This window comes from Pleurodeles waltl, chromosome 12, assembly GCF_031143425.1.
Source record: "Pleurodeles waltl isolate 20211129_DDA chromosome 12, aPleWal1.hap1.20221129, whole genome shotgun sequence".
Classification (NCBI taxonomy): domain Eukaryota; kingdom Metazoa; phylum Chordata; class Amphibia; order Caudata; family Salamandridae; genus Pleurodeles; species Pleurodeles waltl.
The window spans coordinates 712,929,279-712,950,118 of NC_090451.1; the positions used below are offsets into that span (position 1 = coordinate 712,929,279).

General features: G+C 45.8%; 1 protein-coding gene across 1 annotated transcript in view; it reads right to left on the bottom strand.

Moving 5' to 3' along the window:
• Window positions 1–8,077: 8,077 nt before the first annotated feature.
• The window catches only part of LOC138267295 (olfactory receptor 6F1-like), a 93,137-nt gene continuing 80,374 nt past the window's right edge, over window positions 8,078–20,840 (bottom strand). The window contains exons 2-4 of the mRNA XM_069216150.1: window positions 11,095–11,189; window positions 10,565–10,631; window positions 8,078–9,028 (exon numbers count right to left, since the gene is read on the bottom strand). Of these exons, the coding sequence (XP_069072251.1) occupies window positions 8,078–9,028; window positions 10,565–10,631; window positions 11,095–11,189 (1,113 nt within the window). The remainder of the gene's footprint in view (window positions 9,029–10,564; window positions 10,632–11,094; window positions 11,190–20,840) is intronic.

Below are 20,840 nucleotides of genomic sequence, written 5' to 3' on the forward strand. Positions count from 1 at the left end.
GAGTCAATGGTGTCTTCCCTAACTCCATAACTCCTGAAACTGCTGCTGCTGCCACCTCGGGGACCTACCCCCAACCCCTGCCTTTCACTTTCCATAGCCAAGGCCTCCCTATCTAGAGCTAGCTGTTGCTTCTGCATCTTCAGCCTGGCCTCTTCCAGTCTCAGTTTCCTGAGCTCCCTGTCTATGGAGTCAGTTGAATTATGGGATCCCTCAGAAACTGAGGTGATATGAGAATGAGCAGAGGTAGATCTTTCCAAAACGTTTGAGACTTCAGTCACATGACCTTCTCGGTGTGAAGGTAGCCCTACCTGAATGACTACTCCTCCCACTACCAGCTACACTAGTAGGTCTGCTAGGTGGAAGATCTTTGTAAAAGCCCTCGCAGAATCTGAAGGATTATTCTCTGATTCTAAGGGGTTAGAATCTCCCTCGTCTACCTGGTTATCAGCATGTTCCTGGTCATCCTGAAGGAGAACTCTTACTGGGGTTCTTTCCTACATCTAGGCTTCTGTCTGAGCAAAGTCCCTTCAATTCCTTGAAGGTCATGACCTCATAGGGAGTACACATGACCTCAGAGCTAGGCCCAGCAGTAGACATGATGTAAGTGTGTGTTAGTGTAGTGTATGAGAACATAACCCACCCAACTTCTAGTCTCTTGGAAAGGAAAGGAAGAGACTAGAACCCTGTACTAGGTATATGTGTATAGCTCTAGGTACAGAGAATTCTTTTCTGTGGAAAGCACCGGTGAAAGAGTGATAATGCAATTGCAAGTACTTATCCTACCGCTGCACCACCAATGTAGGAGGTTGGCCTGGTTTGTAGTGGGTACCTAAGGTACTTACGCCTTATACCACATCTAGTAATCCCTTATTAGTGAAATGCAGACAGTATCTAGAAGCCAGGCCAGGCTCTCTAGGGGTAGCGTTGATGAGCAGCCAAGGCCTAACTAGGAGACATGCAAAGCTCATGCAATACCACTGTAGTCACACAGTACTCACACTCATGAAAGAAAATACCTAAGAGAGAGACCTTAAATCGCCCTAAAGGGGGGATTGGTCAGCTACACAGGGAAGCACCTATCAGGGAAGGGCTCTGGCGTCATCTGCTGGCACTGGCCACTCAGATGCTCCCCGAGTGCCCTGCCAGTTTATAATCCAAGATGGCAAAACCCAGGGACACTCTGGAGGAGCTCTGAGCGCCACCCCTGGGGTGGTAATGGACAGGGGAGTGGAAAACTCCCCTTTCCTTTGTCCAGTTTTGCGCCAGAGCAGGGACTTGGGGTCCCTGAACATGTGTAGACTGGATTATGCAAGGAAGGCACCATCTGTGGCACCCAGGGGTAGTGATGGACAGGGGAGTGGAAAACTCCCCTTTTCTTTGTCCAGTTTCGCACCAGAGCAGGGACTGGGGGTCCCTGAACCCGGGTAGACTGGATTATGCAAGGAAGGCACCATCTGTGCCCTTCTAAGCATTTCTAGAGGCTTGAGAAGGCTACCCCTCCTAAGCCTGTAACACCTATTTCCAAAGGGGAGAGAGTGAAACACCCCTCTCCCAAAAGAAATCCTTTGTCCTGCCTTCCTGGGCTTGAGCTGCTCATGAACCAGGAGGGCAGAAACCTGTCTGAGAAGTGGCAGCATCTGGGGCTGCCTGGAAAACCTTAGAAGACTGGAATGGCACTAGTGGGGGTCTTCTAACGAGCCCCCAGAGTGCATGGAATCATACAACCAAAGCTTGCAAAAGCATTGGGGTATAATTCCAACATGTTTGATACCAAACATGCCTATGTTCGGAGTTACCATTATGTAGCTGGACATAGGTAGTGACCTATGTCCAGTACGTGTGTAAAATGGCATCCCTGCACTCACGAAGTCGAGGAAAATGACTGTGGAGGCCGTGGGGGCCCCTCTGCTAGTGCAGGGGTCCCCTCACACACAGGTAGTCTGCACCCTGCCCTCAGGGCTGAAGGGCCTGCTATAGGGGTGACTTATAAGTGACCTGGTGCAGTGTAAATGGCAGTGAAATGGTGCATGCACCTTTTCACTCAGGCTGCAATGGCAGTCCTGCAGAAGCCTTTGCATGGGCTCCCTATGGGTGGCAAAAGAAATGCTGCAGCCCATAGGCCTCCCCTGGAATCCCAATGCCCTGGGTACCTAGGTACCATATACTAGGGACTTACAAGGGGGCACCAGTATGCACATTGTGGGTGAAATACTGGGTTACCAGTATGGAGTGACAACATGTAGAGGAGAGAGCATAATCCCTAGGGTCCTGGTTAGCAAGATCCCAGTGAACATAGTCAACACACTGACATCAGTCAGTGAGTGGGTAACCATGCCAAAAAGAGGGTACTTTCCTAAACAACCCCCCCCCCCCAATGAGGGACAATAAGGCTAACCCTGCCCAGATGAGTCTTCATTGTTTAAGTGGAAATATCTGGTGAGTCCATCTGCATTGGAGTGGTTACTCCCAGGTCTATGTTCCACTGTAAAGTTCATCCCCTGCAGGGTAATGGAGATCCTCAACAATTTAGGGTTTTGTCCTTTCATTTGTTTTAGCCATGAGTGGTTTGTGGTCGGTTTGAACAATGAAGTGAGTCCCAAAGAGGTATTGTCTCATCTTCTTCAAGGCCCAGACCACAACAAAGGCCTCCTTCTCTATAGCTGACCAACGCTTTTCTCTAGGGGGTCAACCTTCTACTGATTGAAGCTAGACAGTCAAACACACTGACATCAGGCAGAAAATGGGGGTAACCATGCCAAAAAGAGGGCACTTTCCTACAACTGGCCCTACCCTCAGGGGGGCAGAACTCTGTCTAAGGTGGCTGCACTGTTTTTGACCAGTCAGGGCCCATGCTAGGAGTTGGTAGGGTTTGCAGAGGGATGACTTACATATATTGCATGCATTGTAAGAAGACAGGACACACAGGCTGTGTGCCATGCTGTGTTTTCGTATTAGGTCTGCACCACGGCCCTCAGCCTGCAAAAGTAGCACTGTGTGCCCTTAGTGAGGGGTCCCTGAGGATGGCACAATTCATGCTGCATCCTTCAGTGACCTTCCTTTAGTACCCCATGCCCTAGGTACCAGGAGTATCATTTACTAGGGACTTATAATAGTAGCTAAACATCTGCCAATTGGGAAAAACTATTGTGAAGTTTTAGGGAAAGAGATATGGCACTGGGGACCTGTTTAGCAGGGACCCAGTAAACTTTCAGTTGAAATGGCGCTAGAAACCAGGCAAAAAGTGGGGGGTGACCGTGTCAAAAGAGGCACTTTCCTAAACACCAGTGTAAGAAACTGGTGGCACTGGTGGCACTGAGAAAACTAGGGTAGCCTAATGAGATCAAGGTGTGTGCTTTACACTTATGTATGCATAGGTACTGGCGCCATACCCAGAACCTATGCATACCGACTGCATCACGCCAAGCGGTCCAAGTGACAGCACCTCAAAAACAGAGAGCCGGACCTATGTCACACACAGAGCCTTATGCGTACAATCTGTGTCACGCCCAGCAGTCCAAGCGACGAGCAACCTAAAAACGATGTATTACACCGAGTGGGTCAAGCGTACTGGCTGTGTTACGCCCAACTGTCCAAGCGATCCCTCTTCCTGGCGCTGACAATCAAGAGTGACTTTCGCTGATTATGCTTTATCCTAGTTTGCCTCATGCCAAATGCTAGGTCTAAGGCTCTGATGTAGTCTCTTACCTTCTGACGGCGGCTGCAGGACAGACTGCCGCCCTGTGGATTCAGCAGAACTTCCAATCAATTGTGGTGTCTATTCACCTTTCTTGTTGTGCAAATGTGACTCCCTCCAGGCGGGGTCCCCTTCCTTTTGTCGCAGTAAGGTCCCAAGAGCCAATCAGCACCTGGCTGGTTTGCCAAAATGTTGCCCGAATAAAACTTTTTCTCAAAAACAATAGACAAGAGGTATCTGGCAAAACAGGAAACAGTTCGTTTAATTAAACATTTTGGATGGGAGAGGAGTTACAGAACCGGGGTCTGAGGAATGTCTCTCCTAGTACATTGAATTCATACGGGTTTTTTACATTTCTCTGGGTGCAATAAAGTCATAAAAAACGAACATACGTCACAGAGTCATAGATAAAATTCAAGATAGGGAAAGCATTGGGGCCTCAACCTGGCATGCACACAATGTGGGTCAGGGAGTACGTGTCCAGATGTCCAGCCTAAGGGGCATGTGGTCACGGCGTGTGCTGTGTTCTGATGGGCTAAGTGTACCTAACTATGTGTGGCATGGGACTTTATGGTGGTTTGGTAATGCATGCATCCCTCTGGCCATATATGCTTTGAGGCTTATCTCCGGGGCTAATTGTAGTGTTGCTGCCTATCTGTGGGATCTGTTTCAAGTTTTCATGTTTGTGTATTTGGCTGTTGACTAAGTGTTACCCCACCTGTGACCAGTCATTAACCTTCAGGCCTGGATTGCAGCGCGAGTCTCACCATGTATTACGTGGGGTTGATGGAGAGTACACGATGGGGCAATCTAACATTGATGCGAATTTGTATATGATGATGTACCATTTGTGTATAAGAATGTCTTGTTCTCATGCGCATCGTTATTAATCAGTCCAATATTAACAGACAGTGCCAATTATTTTATTCCTTTTGGATAAAAAGTCTTAGACAGACACTTCAGGAATTTACTTACCGGGCATTGTTTAAACTAAGAGAAATCGATGCCAAAGAATGCAGCACTCTTAGTCTGAGGAATTAATTTATTAAGGCACTCCCCAGATATCAAATAAAAGCACACGTGTTTGAAAGTGGATTATTGGTATGGGCAGGTAAGTACCTAGACTTAGCAATAGGCCACTAACCGCCCACTAGGTCCAGTCAGGTCTCAGTAAGTTAATCCCCGCTCATCACTTGGTAGCTTGGCAACGAGTGACAAGGCTTAACTTAGGAGACAGGTGTGTAAAGCATTTAATATCAACAAAACAGTAAATAAGTAAAACACAAGGCACAATAAAAATCCATCATCAATTTATAAAAATAGATTATATTTTTATCTTTAAAATGACACCATAACAACAAAAATCCAATGTAGGGAACCGGAGATATGAATTTTTGAAGATGAACAGTAATTCTAGCACTTAGAAGCAAACAGCGCTCAAAGGGTTAAAAAAGGTCACACTGGACAGGGACAAAGTCCAGAGGTCAGGCCACCCACAATGGAACACTGTTACTCTCATAAGTGTTTCTTGATACAGGAAAGTGGTCCATAGCACCAGCCAAGGTTTCAGAGGCTCTGGGTTGACTCTTGGGGTCTGGGACTTCAACTCCCACAATGCACCTCTCCAACTTGTGGAGCAGTTTACAACAGTTGCTCCAAATGCCTCTGTATGTCTTGATCTTCTTCCAGAGGTCCTTTTTAGATCCTTGAAGTGTCCACAACATGATCCAAGGTTCCAAAAGCTCTGAGTTGCTTCTTGGGAGTTGGGAGTCCTCAAATGGCCACTGGACACTGGTCAGCGGGGCTCTTCTTGGAGGACTTGATGCAGGGGACACTAGGCAGCTCCTTTGTACCTGTAGCTTACAGGGAGTCCACTTCTGGAGTCGCAGAAGTAAGGCAAAGTCATTTATTTGTTGAAGCCCAAAGTGTGCAGCTGGTGAGGTCCTTGTGAATGCAGTGTCCACGTCCAGGCCAGGAGTCCAGCAGGGCAGTGCTTCTTCTCCAGTATCTTCTTCCAGCAGGGATCTGAGCTGTGGGTGCAGCTCTGCCATATTTATCCTTGATCCTGGGATTAAAAGTAGGGGGCCCCGACTGTCCAATCACCGGCAAGCCACTTTCCCCTTGGATGATCACTTCCTGGGAAGTGTGGCAAAAGTAAATCCCAGGAAGCAACATTCTTCAAAAATCCAACATGGCTGAAAGTGATTTGTGGAGGTTAGATCTGGCTGAGCCCACCCACTAGTGTGGCTAAAAATCCTAAACACACCTCTCTCCTGCCCTCTCCTAATCTAATTACGTGGGCACCTAATTGTCTGGGGTTACAGGAAATGGGGGAGGGCCTGAGCTGCTCCAAACGTCCCTCCATGCCTTAGAAGACACGTTTGGCTGCTCTCCTCCATCTGTTTCACCATCTGCTGAGGCAGATCTCCTCCCCCAGGCACATTGTTTGTGTTCAGCAAAGGCCACTTCACACCTCATCAAGGCAGCCTGGCCGGGCTGCCAGAGGCTGGCCAATCAGGGAAGGCCCTACATGGCTGAAGCTGGCAACTTTCAGGTAGAGTTTTAAAACTTTTTCCATGATCTAGTTATATTAAACCCAACAAGGACAAATTGTGGGCTTTATTGTAACAATTAGTTTGATACCAAACTAAAGGTATCTGTCTCCTATGTGGACTTTTTAATTAAAATAAAGTCTAGCCTATTGAGGTCATTCACTACAGTGAGGGAAAAACAAATGTGGATGTTTTACCTCACCCGGGCTTATACATTATTTTATAAGGTCTCTGCTTATAGTTACATGGCACCCAATCCTAGGGGCACATAGGACACACCATAGGAGTGACGTATATGTAAAAATAAGGTTGTTTAAGACTTTGGAAGTATTTTTAATTCCAAAATTGAATTTGCGTAGAACTTTAGTTTAAAAGAAGCCAGCAAGGCAGGCTTGCCTTTAAAATGATACTGGCACCTCAGCAGTGCACAAATGGGTGCACTACTTATGCTGGAGTCCCTAAACCTACATGCCCTGCCATATACTAGGGACTTATAGGTAGGTTGCAACTGCCAATTATAATTAGCCTATTTTGCATATCCACTTTACACAAAGCACTGGCCCTGGTACCGGTAAGCATTACCCAGGGCACAGTCAAGAGTCAGTAGCCACCAGTATTTGTCCAAAAGTTTTGGCAGTGACCAGGGCAAAAAGGAGGACTTTCCTACAAAACAAATATATGAAAATAAGCATCTAACTCAATTGAAGTGAAACGTGTTTACACAAGAAGAATCAGGTCTGTTAAAACAATCACAAACAGAGATGTGCAATGCATCAACAGTGAAGATATATGTGTATGCGCTAAATAATTAAATGTTAAAATGCTTCACCATGAGGGGGTAAATTCTTCATCCTAGCCAGCACCGTGACCGTGGAGCCCACTGACGGTCAAGGCAAGAGACCAGACATAGTATCAAAAATATCTGTGGGGCAGCGTGTACACTCCACAGGTGAGTTCCTATTTTGATGCCCAGTCCCCGTCTATTATACATTAAACAAGCAAGAAGAGCATTCTAGAATGCCCTCCCCTCGGTTAAGAAAATCAAGTTTCGCCTGTGCTTGGTCTGTGTCGAAAACACACAAGAAGAACTGCCCGGGCCCCAAAGCGCATTCCAGAGACAGAGCTGGACCTTTCCCTGATGAAAACATTCCCAGCCTGATATTCTGTTATCATGTCCACATCCTCCATAATGTGTTTCAACACGGTATGACCCTGCTCTGGTGAGAAAAGCAAAAACACCTTCTGTGTGAAAAACAAGCTCAGTGTGGAAAAACCCTGTGCCACCGATGTGACGCGACTGAAGCTAAACACAAAATGGAGTCAATGGTCAAGACGAAGTCGGTGGTCAAATACACATAGCAATTCACTGGGCAAAATATCTACCTTGAGAATGGCCACTGACTATGATTCGTATGATATAAACAGTCAAGCAACAAGTGTATGGGAAATTGAATACAACTGTATGATCAAATATATTGACTGAATAGAAACTGTACTTAACAGTGGTCACAGAAAACCAATGATAAAACTTGTTTGAGAAAGGAAGGAACATCACTAGGGAGTTAAAGAGTCAATGTCAGCGAGAAATAGCTAATGATGGAAATTTGCACTTGAAGGGTCAACTTTGAGATTAAAAATGGATATAACTATAGTTACAAATGTGAAAATGTAAAACATCAAGAATATCAGTTGTGTAGTAGAATATTCCACATGTGAAGTCCTTTGGCACCTGAAAAGGCATAGGCTATGCTAAATGAAAAACATACATAAACATGAATAAGTAGAGGTAGCAGGTTTTTCTTTGAAGCAGAGTTTGCTTGTATGCCGTAGATTAAGGTATCGTGTGTAGTGCCTTCATCCAGGTCTCCCTTATTTCCTTGTTCCGCAATGTGTATATGATGGGATTGAGCAGCGGAGTTGCGACAGAGTAGAGCAGGGACAAGGCTTTTCTTACGTTAATGGAGCTTTCAGTTTTTGGGGTGGAATAAATTGCAATAAGAGGGCCAAAATATGTACTGACCACTGCAAGGTGAGAGCTGCAGGTGGAGAATGCTTTATGCTTCCCAGTGGCTGATGGGATTCTCAAGATGGCCGACATGATGTAAACATAGGACAAGATAATTAGCAGAAAAGGAATTGATAAAACTAGAAAAGACATGATAAAAACATACACTTCAATGTAAGAGGTTTCTGAACAGACTGTTTTCAGAAGGGGAGCAAAGTCACAGAAAAAGTGGTCTATTACTTTTTCACCTGAGAATCGTAATCTTTGCAGTAGGATTACTGTAACAAAGGGTGGTGTAAAGCCCCCAACCCAAGCACCAGCAAGTAGCTTAACACAAATTGCCCGGTCCATGAGAGTGCTATAATGCAGGGGGAAGCAAATGGCAGTGTACCTGTCGTAAGCCATGACTGTTAGAAGGAAGCACTCACTAGACAACAAGGAAATAAAGAAATAGAACTGCATGAGGCAACCAGCGAAGGAAATTGAGCTGCTGTCTGCCATTAAACCCGAGAGCATAATGGGAGCTGTGCTTGTGGAGTAGCAGACTTCAAGGAACGAGAAATTGCCCAGAAAGAAGAACATGGGGGAGTGGAGGCGTTCACTAACGGATACCGTGACAACAATGAGGCTATTACCAATGACAGTTAACACATAGATGGTGACGAACAGCAGGAAGAGGAGGGGCTTCAGTTCAGGAATGACGTGGAGTCCCAGGAGAAGGAATTCATTGCCACTTGTAATATTTTCTGCACACATTGTAGGAACCATGATTAGCTTCTGCAAAAGCAAGAAGTAAAATTTTAAACAATTGAATTCCCGAAATAATAATAGAAATGAAGGCATTGTCTTTTAGACTGAACAAAATATGTGGAAGCAAGACCTTACACATGACCCTTGTGTTTTCATTACCACACTCTCTGATCTTTAGTAATACCTTTTGGTGAAAACTAAGTGCACTAATAATGGCAGCAATTCACACTGCATCACCTTCCATAATATGCATTTATAAGGTGATTGTTCTCACTCTAACTTAGGGTAAACCAACAGCAGTGCTGAGTCTTCTTGACCCATATTATAGATAGGGAGCATTCTCCCTCTTTGCCTCAGAGCACACCTTTGAGCAGGTGTGCGATGTGCACAAAGGGACAGTTAACACAGGACAATTAATATGCTGTCGTCAGGGCAGCCACAAGCCTTTGCTTGCCATGGGGGCGTACCTCAAGGCTCTATCCAGATATATGCACATCCACCTCACCTACGGCATACTCCATCTAGATATATCACCCTTAGGCCTGTGACATACCTCTATGCTCCATCCAGATCTATGCACATCCCCTGATCTGTAGCATACCTCTAGGATCTTTCCAGAACTATGCACATCCCTGACCTGAAGCATAACTCTAGGCTCCATTCATATCCGTGCATATGCACCTGACCTGTGGTGTATCTCAAAGATCCATGGTGTAGCAACTCATACTCAACCATTACAGTGAACCGTTTGGTAACCGCCTCATTGCCTTCAACATCAATATCCACCAATATGCTCAAGACATGTTGTGTAATTTGCCTATACATCTTTCAAGCCTGGTTGTCAAATCCAAACTTTAGCTAGACCCTAACTCAAAGTTTATCTTCAAGGAAAACAGATAAACCAAGTACAAACGTTCCTCACTGCAGACATTTATAGACTCATTCCTCACCTCTAAATAACATGTTTTAGATTTCAGTAGCATGCACAACTTCAAATCCCACATCACTAAGAAAACTCTGATCATGATTTAGAGTTTTGGCAGCTGGGCTTACTCTGTTACAAAGGTTGTGGATATCCAGTCCACCATATTATGATTCCATAATAGCCTATGGAAATCGTAACACGGTGAACAGAATATCCGTCACATTTGTGACGGAGTAAGCCATCCGCCAAACTATAAATCAGGCACGCTATCATCATAGCACTTGCAGTCGCTGCACGCAGAATTATTTCATGCACTCTGGAGCCAAACTGCAAAACCAGCATTCCTGGTTTTCACCTACTGGGATGACTTGACATCCCTGCCCACCTGTTACCTCTGAAGTGCATCCTACACACAGATGTCTTATTTAACAATGAACTATGAAGGTAAGACAGAAACACACCCAAGCTTCTTGCAACACTTGCCTGACCGCATCACTGATATGATCATCATCCTTGCAGAACTCCCCACCACCCTTCTCCAACTTGTTGCAAAGCCACTAGAAAAAGCCAACTCTTTTCCCTACTAATAGCTGGATCTCTGTCTTCAACCAAACTTTGGAGATGTCTCCCACACTTACCTGAACAGCTGCACCTCCACCAGTCCTGCTCAAAGCAACACCCAGCAGTCTCCTCTTCCTCAGTGACCTGGAAGGTAAAAGCAAAGACAAAACCAAAATAATGATCAATATCTTACCCTGAGCAACAATGCAGCGTACAATACAGGAACTAGAACAGAGAATCTAAAAAAAACTCACCAACCTCTAAAATAGTCCAGGAGCTTCTATTACAAGCAAAAGAACTTGAAGACATACTCAATGCAGTCACAGGGAAAAGCAATATGGGAATTTTAGGGCCTGCCTGTTTATGTTCACACAGTATCCTGCCCTCCCTCTAACCCTGCCAGAGATGTTTACAGAGCCGTCTCAGTAGGGACCCAAAAGTAAAAACACCCACCGCACTCATCAATCCAGAGCCATCTGAGGAGGATCCATCACCTGCTCTCCCCATCCTCCTTATTGTGTACAGTGCCCCACCAGTTTACAGATAGTCTGTGAGTACCCCTAAGTTTAAATGCCTTTAAGCAGAGTGTCCCTCCTCCTCCTTTTACCTTTCAGGCAGACCTGCAATGTCTTTGCTGCTGCAGACCCGTAACTGTGCTTGATGTTTGGGTTTCATATAAAGTGCAACTCCTTTCAACTTGGCCTAATAAAAATCATCAGTCCTACTTAGAAACATACTTTGAAGTTGTAATGAAGCAGTGCCTAATTTGTGGGGGAAACTAAATAAAACAAAAGCAGGTGCTCAACAATTTCCAAGGAGCCCACAGCGGGCATTGTTGAATGTAAAGGTTGCTGATTCCACCTCATTCCCTACACTTTCTATCTCTTTAGCTTTTTTATTGATGCTTTCTTCCCTTATCTCTGTTTTTCCTTCTCTTCCTTCTCTCTGTTCTGTCTCCTTTTTCCTCTTACTCAGGGTCAAAGTTCAATGATGAAAATTAAGTTCTGGTGCTGAAAACTGAATACCGGTGCCCACAGCCTGCAACTATTTGTGCAAGTTAAGTATTACAATGAGGCATTGCCAGAGTACATGGTCTTTACATTAAGGCACAGATTTAGTGATATTTTGCATCAATGTTGCACCACCTCCTTGCTGCAGTGATGACTCAAAATGTTAGTCGAGATTTGCAAAGCTACGCAAAACTTAATTTAATTGCGTTGCATCATATCTGACCCCAAAATAAGGTAAGACAGCACATAACACTGTTTTCTATTTATCTTGCATGGAGGAGGCCGTACATGGATGGAGCATGGATGTTCCCATATATCCAACCATGGAGTTTGAAGCAAACCCAGATATACTAATGTCAATTAATATGGGTTTGTGTCATAATCATGCATCTACCTGAGAGTGATGTAACAAGTAGAAATATGTTTATTTTTACTTCCTCTTTGTGTTTCATTCTGCAGCTTACATAAAAATAAGATTATGCCTCTAAGAACAGTTGTGAGGACAGTGAGCATCGCAAGGGTGCTGGCACACCCTGTGGCGGTAGCATTGCCACTGGCTTGATTACGAGCCGGCGACAATGCTGCCGCCACCTTCCTGCTGGGCTGATGACCAGAAACCTTTGCTTCTGCCCCTCAGGCCTGCAGGAAAGTCACCATGGGCCCGGGGGGAGGTAGCCAGCATGGTGGCAACCTCCCTGCCGGAAGTTTGTAGGACAGGTTTTCCCGTCTGCTGAACTCGTAATGAGACCCATAGGGCCTCATTATGAGTTTGGCGGGCGCAGAGGCCGCCCGCCAAACTGGCGCATCCAGAAGACCGCCAGTTCCATATTCCGCCGGCTGGCCCCATTATGAGTTTCCCGCTAGGACAGCAGGCGGGAACAGTTTTTCCGCTCGCTAGCCCAGCGGGGAACTACCCACAACATTGGCACCAGCTCGTAATAGAGCTGGTGGCAATGTTGCAGTGCGTCAGGTGCGGTAGCACCCTTTGCACTGAAAGTGTGACGGGGCAGTCCATAGAATCCTCTGCACTGCCCGTGCCAAGTGCAAAATCTTTTGGATACGGGGGGCCATAATCCCAATGGCAGCATCCGCCAGTTCAAAGATGGCGTTGCCGGCAGTCCGACTGTGGCGCTTTCTCCACGGTGCTAATGTGGAGGCCGGACAGCCGCATTGGAGGCGGTTTGACCGCCACCACGAGTCTGGCGGTCTAAGGACCACCAGACTCGCAATGAGGGCCATATTGTTGAAATACATTATATGACAAGCATGGCAAGAGGGGCTTAGCAGAAGAGGAAAGGGAAAGGAATGCATATTGGTAGGGGCACTAAGTGAGAGAAAGTGCATTATTTGTTTAAATAACCATCATTTTAAAAGTATTTTTTAAGTATTCCCAAACAGAGGAAGAGTGTGTGCGTGTTTTTGTTAGTGTGTGTCAGATTCCTGGTGAAATCCGACAGACACCTCACCATACCCAACTAAAAGCCCTTGTACAGAACTATTTATCACAAGATACATTTGTTAGAGGGGAGTGTAACAACCCACAGACCCCAGTTGAAGCTACACCCCGAAGACAGTTGTGCCCTCATGTACGCAGCCTTGAAAGTAAACTCAGCTGGAATATGTTCTGACTGACAGAAAGTACCTTCAGGAGACTCCTGGAGTCTTTTTAAAAAAAAAATTAATAAATCTTTTTATTTGGGTTTCAACAGGTGCATACCATATCCAAAAAAGCATTACATAGTAGTATATCTTCAAAGCACTAGAAATAGGAAGATATAACAAACAATCCCCTCTCTCCCCCCTCAAACCATCCCCAGACATATGAACCCACTGCTAATTCAAGCAATCCCCAGTCCCATTCCTCCTCTACCCACATCATAGTCCAGAGGCCGTTCAGTGTTTGATAGCTTATGGCCCTCCTTGTGGCCTACGAGTCAATATTCAACAAGCGGCTATACATCTAGGGAGTAATATGTCATCCAGTCTCCCCTCTGAACTTCCATGGGCAGCCTCTATTCATGTAGGCCACCTTCTCTCCCATCATGAACCCATTCATTCCTCTCCTCCACACGTCCACAGTAGGACATGTCTCAGAACCCCCGAGGCGGGCAATATCCCTCTTGGCCACCACCAGCCCAAGGCCACAGAGTAGAAGCTTCCATCGGAACAGATCAATATCGTTGGGTATTCCCAACAGAATAAATTTGGGGTCAAGGGGGATCTGCTCCGATACCACCCCTCCCATCTCCCCCACTATCTTATTCCAGTACTCCTGGATCACAAGGCAGTCCCAAAGTCTATGTAGGAAGGTTCCAATATTCCCTCGACATCTAAGACAATGTGGCTTCTGCGCCCTTCCCATCATATGTAAACGTTGTCTATCATAATATATCCTGTGAAGGAATTTAAATTGAATTAGTCTAAGTCTCGACTGGATAGCCACTTCTCTTGGAAACATCAGCGCTGCCTCCCAATCTATGTCCTCTAGTTCCCCCAGCTCAGCCTCCCACCGCTTACGCAGTTTTAAAAGTGAGTTCGGCATGTTATTATTGATAGTCTTATAAGTCAGAGACGTCACTTTTGTGACCAAGCCTTCCATCAATAGTCTACCTTCTAATGGGCTTAGTCAGGTATTCCCTCTCCGGGGAGACCCTCTGCCCTCCACGCGTGTCGCAGGCGTGCGTAGTGGAAGAATTGTGTCTTGCTAGCTCATACTCGACCCAGAGGGATGCAAAAGGCATGATGTTACACCCTTCCATCACATCTCCCACCTTTGAGATACTAATGCTGTCCCAGCTCTCAAAACCTGTCAATTTCCCAATTTCCGGCAGCCAAGCTCCCTCCCGGGGGGGGGGGGGTTCTCATGTGGGACAGCAGTGCCATCCCAGTAGCTTGGTGGCCCTAGTCCATACCCTGAGGGCCACCTGAGTGGCAGGCAGGAGAATTCGACTCCCCTCCCCTCCCCCATATGGGTAATATTTACAGGATCTCCTTTCCCACTGCAATCTTTCTAAGCGGAAGGTGGGATGGTACCCGGGGGAAAATTGCCAGTCATTCACGTTAATCAAATGTCCTACCCAGCAATACACCTCCAGATCTGGGAGAGACAATGCCCCTGCATAGTGATTGCGCTGTAGCGTTTTGAGGGCTATTCTCGGGTGTTTCCCCTCCCACAAAAAGAGCCTCATGTCTCATTCTATGGTCGTAAAAAGTCCTGGAGGGATCTGGTAATACGTTATTTGCACAGTATAGAGGAGCTTCGGAAGAGGGATCATCTTAACCATGGCCACCCGCCCAATCAACATGAGAGGAAGACTTCTCCACCTCTCCAGGTCAGCCCGCCATTCTCTCATCACCCTCCCCAGATTACGGGTCTGACAGAGTTCTACCCTATGTGTCATATAAATAACAAGATATTTGAATCCCTCAGTAGAGCTTTGCAGGTGTACTGGAAGGGAAGGAATCACTACGTCCCCTTGCAGGGCATAAAGTATTGATTTGTCCCAATTAATTTGATACCCCTAGTATTTCCCATATTCTTCAAACAAATCGGTAGGGATACATTGGGCGAGCGACATATAAGAGCATGTCGCCTGCATACAGGGAAATGCGTTCCTCTTCGTCCTTCTCATCTTCCAAACCTGAAGGCATGGAGCCCGGGATATGTACGGATCCTACACAACAAGTACTCTAGAGTGAGGGCAAAAATGGGGGACAGGGGACATCCCTGTCTAGTAACCCATGCGATGGGGAATTCAGAAGAAAGGATCCCATTCACTCCCACTGCTGCTACTGGAATACAGTAAAGCAGCCTCACCCATTCCCTGAACCGAAGGCCAAACCCGAATCACTCTAATGTGGCTTCCAGGAAAGGCCAGTGCACTGTGTCAAATGCTTTCTCAGCATCAAGGGACAAAAATAGGTGTGGGCCTGGGCGGTCCAGTATGGTATTCAACCTGTTATGCTTGTAGAGCATCCTAGCATGAAGCCAGATTGGTCAATGTGAACTAGGGGGAAATAACGCCATGAAGGTGGGTTGCTAATACCGTGGCCAGAACTTTCACCTCCACATTAAGGAGGGAGATCCGTCTGTAGGATGCACACAACCATTGGGTCTCTCTTCCTTGTGTATAACAACTATCTCAGCCCTTCATAAATCAGGAGGGAGAGCTCCTTGTCCTCAGGCCTCCAGGAACATATTTAAAAGATGGGGAGCTAGGGTATCTCGTAGGCTCCTAAATAGCTCAGCCGGGAACCCATTAGATCCAGGGACTTTACCCGGTTGGAGTCATGTCAAAGCAGCTGTGACCTCCTCTAAGGTAATATCCCCTTTGCTTGAGTCTCTGCATCCAAGACAGGAACAACTATATTCTTTAAATATTCAGCAATTCGGTCAGCGTCTTCGAGTGGCCTTGCCCTATAGAAGTCACTATAATAGCAGGCGAAGGTCTCCACAATGTCTTTATGGAAGGACACCCTTACCCCCTCCTGGGGCTCTGACTCCTGTATCCACCTCGCTTCCGTTTCCTTTCTCCCCAGCCAAGCAAGTAGTTTCCCGGCCTTGTCCCCCGCCTCATTAGGCCTATACTGGACAGCACGCAACTGACTTTTAGCCTCTCTCTCTCTGCAGTTTCCTGGTACTCAGCTCTTGTGCAGAAAGAGGCGGTGCCTGTCCCAAGGCCTCCTCAAGTGCCAGTAGCTGGTGTTCCAACTTACTCAACGTTTCCTTCTCTCTCCTTCGCTTCTGGGCTACTTAATTCTGGGCACAAGAATACTGTCTGTATGCCTCCCATATTACCACTGCAGAACCGACTGACCCCACATTTGTCTGAAATATAGTTCAGTGCCTACCAGAAGCCCATGTGCCACCTCACGGTCTTGTAGGTCCCAAATACCCAACCTCCACCTCCAGTCCCTCATCCCTCGACTCCCTATACGCACCACCAGAGGGGAGTAATCCGACTAACCTCTTGCCAGGTAATCCGCCTGATGTATAGTGCCCACCTCTCCTGCATGGGTAAAGATATTGAAATCTCCTCCCAGAACATGAAGCGGAGAATTTACCCCCAACAAGATCCTCGTGATTGTCTCCAACAGGGGCCTGTAGCCTAGGTGGGGCGAATGCGCTCATCAAGACCTCTCTCCGCCCCAGAACCCTTTCACTCCCGCATATCTGCCCTCCGGGGCTAGCCATTGTCGGTGATGCAGAAGGGGGAGGTATCTACGAATCAAGATTGCCACCCCTCTGGAACCAGAGGTATAGCCCTCATGAGCCAGTGTGACATAAGGCCCTCTGACTAAAAAAGTACACTGCCCCTAAGGTGTGTCTCCTGTAGGAGTACGACGTTCGGTCGCAGCCTCTTTATATACTGGGACACTAAGCCGCAATTGATCTTATCGCCCAGTCCATTCACATTCCAAGAGAGGACCTTAAGGCCCTGTGTGTCCACCAAAGGAGGCCCCATTTCACCACTTATGGGGGCCATTTGGAGCTACGGGGGAAATGGCAAGAACAGAGTAATTCCTCGTCATCCAAGGCACCCAGGAATGTGAAGGGGAAGCCCGAAAAACAACTTTACAGTGGATAGACCTATCAGCTACATGTGCCTGAGGGTTAACTTTTTGAACGTTAAACCAAAGAAAAGCGGAACCCCCCTGAACAAAGCACCAATTTCCACCCCCTTCCCCACCTCCCGTCATCCCCTGTGAGTGTCAATGCCCATACACCAACTCAACAGGAGTCAAGAGGTCTGTAGCCCCCATCCCTCCCTCCCCCCTCAACTGTCAAAACTGAGAACTAGTTTAAGGTATTCACCCGCTACAGGGAACGGAGACCCCTCAGTTCAACACACAGCACACAGAAGTTTTGTTTCCCCCCTAGAGAGACCCCAGTGTCTATATGGGAGCCCTCTATCAACAGGGGACGAGGCGAGAGAAGCCGGTCCGTACTCCTACAGCCTCTACTCACGGTGCTGTCTCTCCGGTCGACTTCTGGAGTCTTAAACCTGAAATGTGCACCAAGCAGTTTTTACAGCCAGCAACAAACCAATACAGACAAGAGCCAAAAGTTTGTGAGAGGTCGCCTAAGGATCTAAGGTGTGGGAATAAAGGGTGTGTGAGGTGGGGAGGGATAGCAGTTGTGGTTAGCAAAGGAAAAAGGAAAAAACCAAGACAAGCACCATCCAGATGAACAACCGATCTGGAATCAAAAATAGATATTCAGATCCTCAGCAATACCACATCAGGAATTGTGGACCTACCCCTTCCCTGGGATGTAAAACTTCAAAGCAAAGGGAATCTGTTAAGTGAGACTGTGATAATTAAACTATATGTTATCCAAGACACATGCCTTCGGAAGAAGAGCTAGAAATGGCTGACATGAGTGTGGCTGTATGCCAGTCACAAAAGAATTGAAAGTACTGGCCTAAGTGATAACACAAAAATACATTTTATTTAAAAAAATAAACAGGCAGAACAACAATAACATTTTAAGCAGCAAAAATAAAGAATAGGCGTACAATTGACATTTCCATTAGTCTTATGATAAATTATTAGGAAGAGAATTATTTAACAAAGGAACAAAAAAGATGGAAAAAGCAACTCATGGGGGCCACTTGCTGAATAAATATTTATAAATCTAATCTTAAATATATCCAAACAACGATGAGTGCTACCTTCAGTGGCTTCTATCATACACACCTCACCTTGAAAGCCACTCTGAAACAGGATGGGGTTGGTAAACATTCCCCCATGTTCCTTATCCAATCAGCCCGAGAGTTCAGTAGCTTCACACTTGTTCCAGTAACAACTCACAAACATTAAAAAGAATAAACAGACCTGAGCCCTGATGCTGAGTAAGGAAGGTACATACCTTTTTTAAGCTTTAAATAATCATATATATTGATAGTCATAAAACAATTAAATCTGTCAGATCATTCAGCATAAGTTTACTGTAACTATCAACTAGCGGCTGGGTAAAATAGTTTAAAGAAATGAAAAAGATAAGAGGCAAGGAATAGCAGACAATAAAATGCCTTGATGGTTGTGACTTCAGGACCCACCAAATATATTCTATTTAGGGGCTACATATTTTGGTTGTCCATTGGATAGGCACAGTTGCATGCCTCATTGGGAGGTGTGGGTCAGCTGTTAATCTACAGCCAACATCTAAACCTTAGGTCAAGCTTCTGACGGAATGAAGAAGGAAGCATCTCCCACCTCTTGCCACTCTCTCTTCCTACCAAAGGAGAGGTGGAGAAGTGAGGGCTCCTAGCAGTAGTGTTCTCCTAGTATGCGAGTGAGATGTTCCATGGTCTACTGGTATACACATCTCTCACCTCAAGGCACAACTACATAAGATCAAGCATTGCATTTATGCAAAGCCATAAAGCCATGATCACATTGTGGAGCAGTGAAACCAGAGTGCAAGATGTCCACCAATCCGACATAAGAGTATTCTTCTAATAAGACTCAGAACTGAAATTAATACTTCAGATTCTGAAGCCTGTGTATTCACAATCCTATATTTAAAGAAAAATGAATTCTAACCAATTCATATTGTTTTGGTCAAGATTTCCAACCCCAATGTTGGTTCACACCCAAAACCAGACCAAGATTTCTAGCGTCTCAGCCACTTACGGTGTATGTGGATGGAGATCTCCCTAGAGCTGCCTGCAGAGCACACAAAGACAGGGTACATGGTGCTGTTACATAACCCACCTTCCATTCAGGAAGCGTCTTGTCAAGTGATGTGTGGTAAATGTGGTAATCTCTCTTGTTAGTCAGCTGGTCGCTGAACAGACAATCTGGAAGAGCTACCTCTTATACCCTGTGGCTTACCTTTGGGATATATGTGTGCCAAGGGAAAGCATTTCATCTTCTTCTGGAAATAGGGTTCCCAGGGACTTCTACTTAACTACAAAAGCACCTGTGTCTGTGTTTCAAATCGTTTTAGTAACTTAAATATTTCTCATTTCACAGGCTAGGAGTTGTGTACTAAAGAAATAGAAAATTCAATGGCATGTTTGCTTATTTGGGAGTAGTATGTATCCCCTCATCTTGATTTCTTCCCACCTTTCCTCATAATCCCACCCCCACCTTTTACTCTCTGCAGGTGACTATTGAAACTTTAGATTGTATGAGACAAGATAGAGTACAAAAATACTGTGAGAAAAAATTTGTACCAAAAATACCTACTGCTACAATATTCAGAAACTAACTACATATTTTTAAGTTTTCCATTCTTAATGCACCTCCTGTATACATTGAAGATAGATATATTTTCAAGGTACATATATATTTGGAGTCAGAAATAGTAAACATATAGGGCCTGATTCACAAAGATAAACTTAGGCTTTTGGTCTAACTTAGACCAAAATTCTAAGGGCCTCATAACAAATTTGGCGGTCTGTTAGAAAAGGGGTCTCTGGTTGGCAGTCAGTTTGCTCTCTCTCCAAGCAGGGACCCTCCCTGTAGTCTGGGTAAGAGAGTTACAGTCTTAAGACAACCCCTGATCACCCCTTGCTAGCTTGGCACAAGCAGTCAGGCTTATCTCAAAGGCAATGTGTAAAGTATTTGTGACAACACACACAGTAAAAACACTACAAAATGGACACCACGCCAGTTTAGAAAAATAGGCAATATTTATCAAAATCAGACAAGACCAAAACGTCAAAAATCCAACATACACAAGTCAAGATAAGAATTTTCAAAAGAATAGGAGTCTTACTCCATAGAAAACAATGGAAATGTTGAATTTAAACAAAGTACCTGGTTTGCGTCAAAAATAAAGCTGCACGTTCAAGTGTGCGTCGGAAAAGTCAGCGATTCGTTGATTCCTTACTCGCAAGGGAGCCCTTGCATAGTTTTTTCTCCGGTTGGGTCGGCAATGCGTTATTTTCTTCACGCGCAAGAGAGCTATGCAGAGATTTACAGGCGGGCACCTCGGATCCGCCCAGGTTCACGATGACTTTGACGCCCAGGGACGATACGTGAGAAATCCAGTTGCACAGTGGTGGAAAACCTCGCTACGTGGGGCAGCATCAAGCAGGTGTTGCATCATTTCTCCAGCCTTGATGCGTCGATCTCCAAGCCACGATGCAGATGGAGCATCGATTTTAGCTCTGAAGCGGGTGGGGTGTCGTTTTTCATCCACGTTGCGGGTGGTGTATCAAACATTTCCCCACATGGTGTTCTGTGTGTGGATTACAGCCCTTGTTCTGCCAACTTCACCTCTCAATGGCCCAGGGACTGGATAGGGCACCACTTGGCAGGGTAGGAGTCTCAGCAGAGAGTCCAGGTGTTGGCAGGGGAGGTCTTTGATGGCCCTGAGACTTCAAAACAG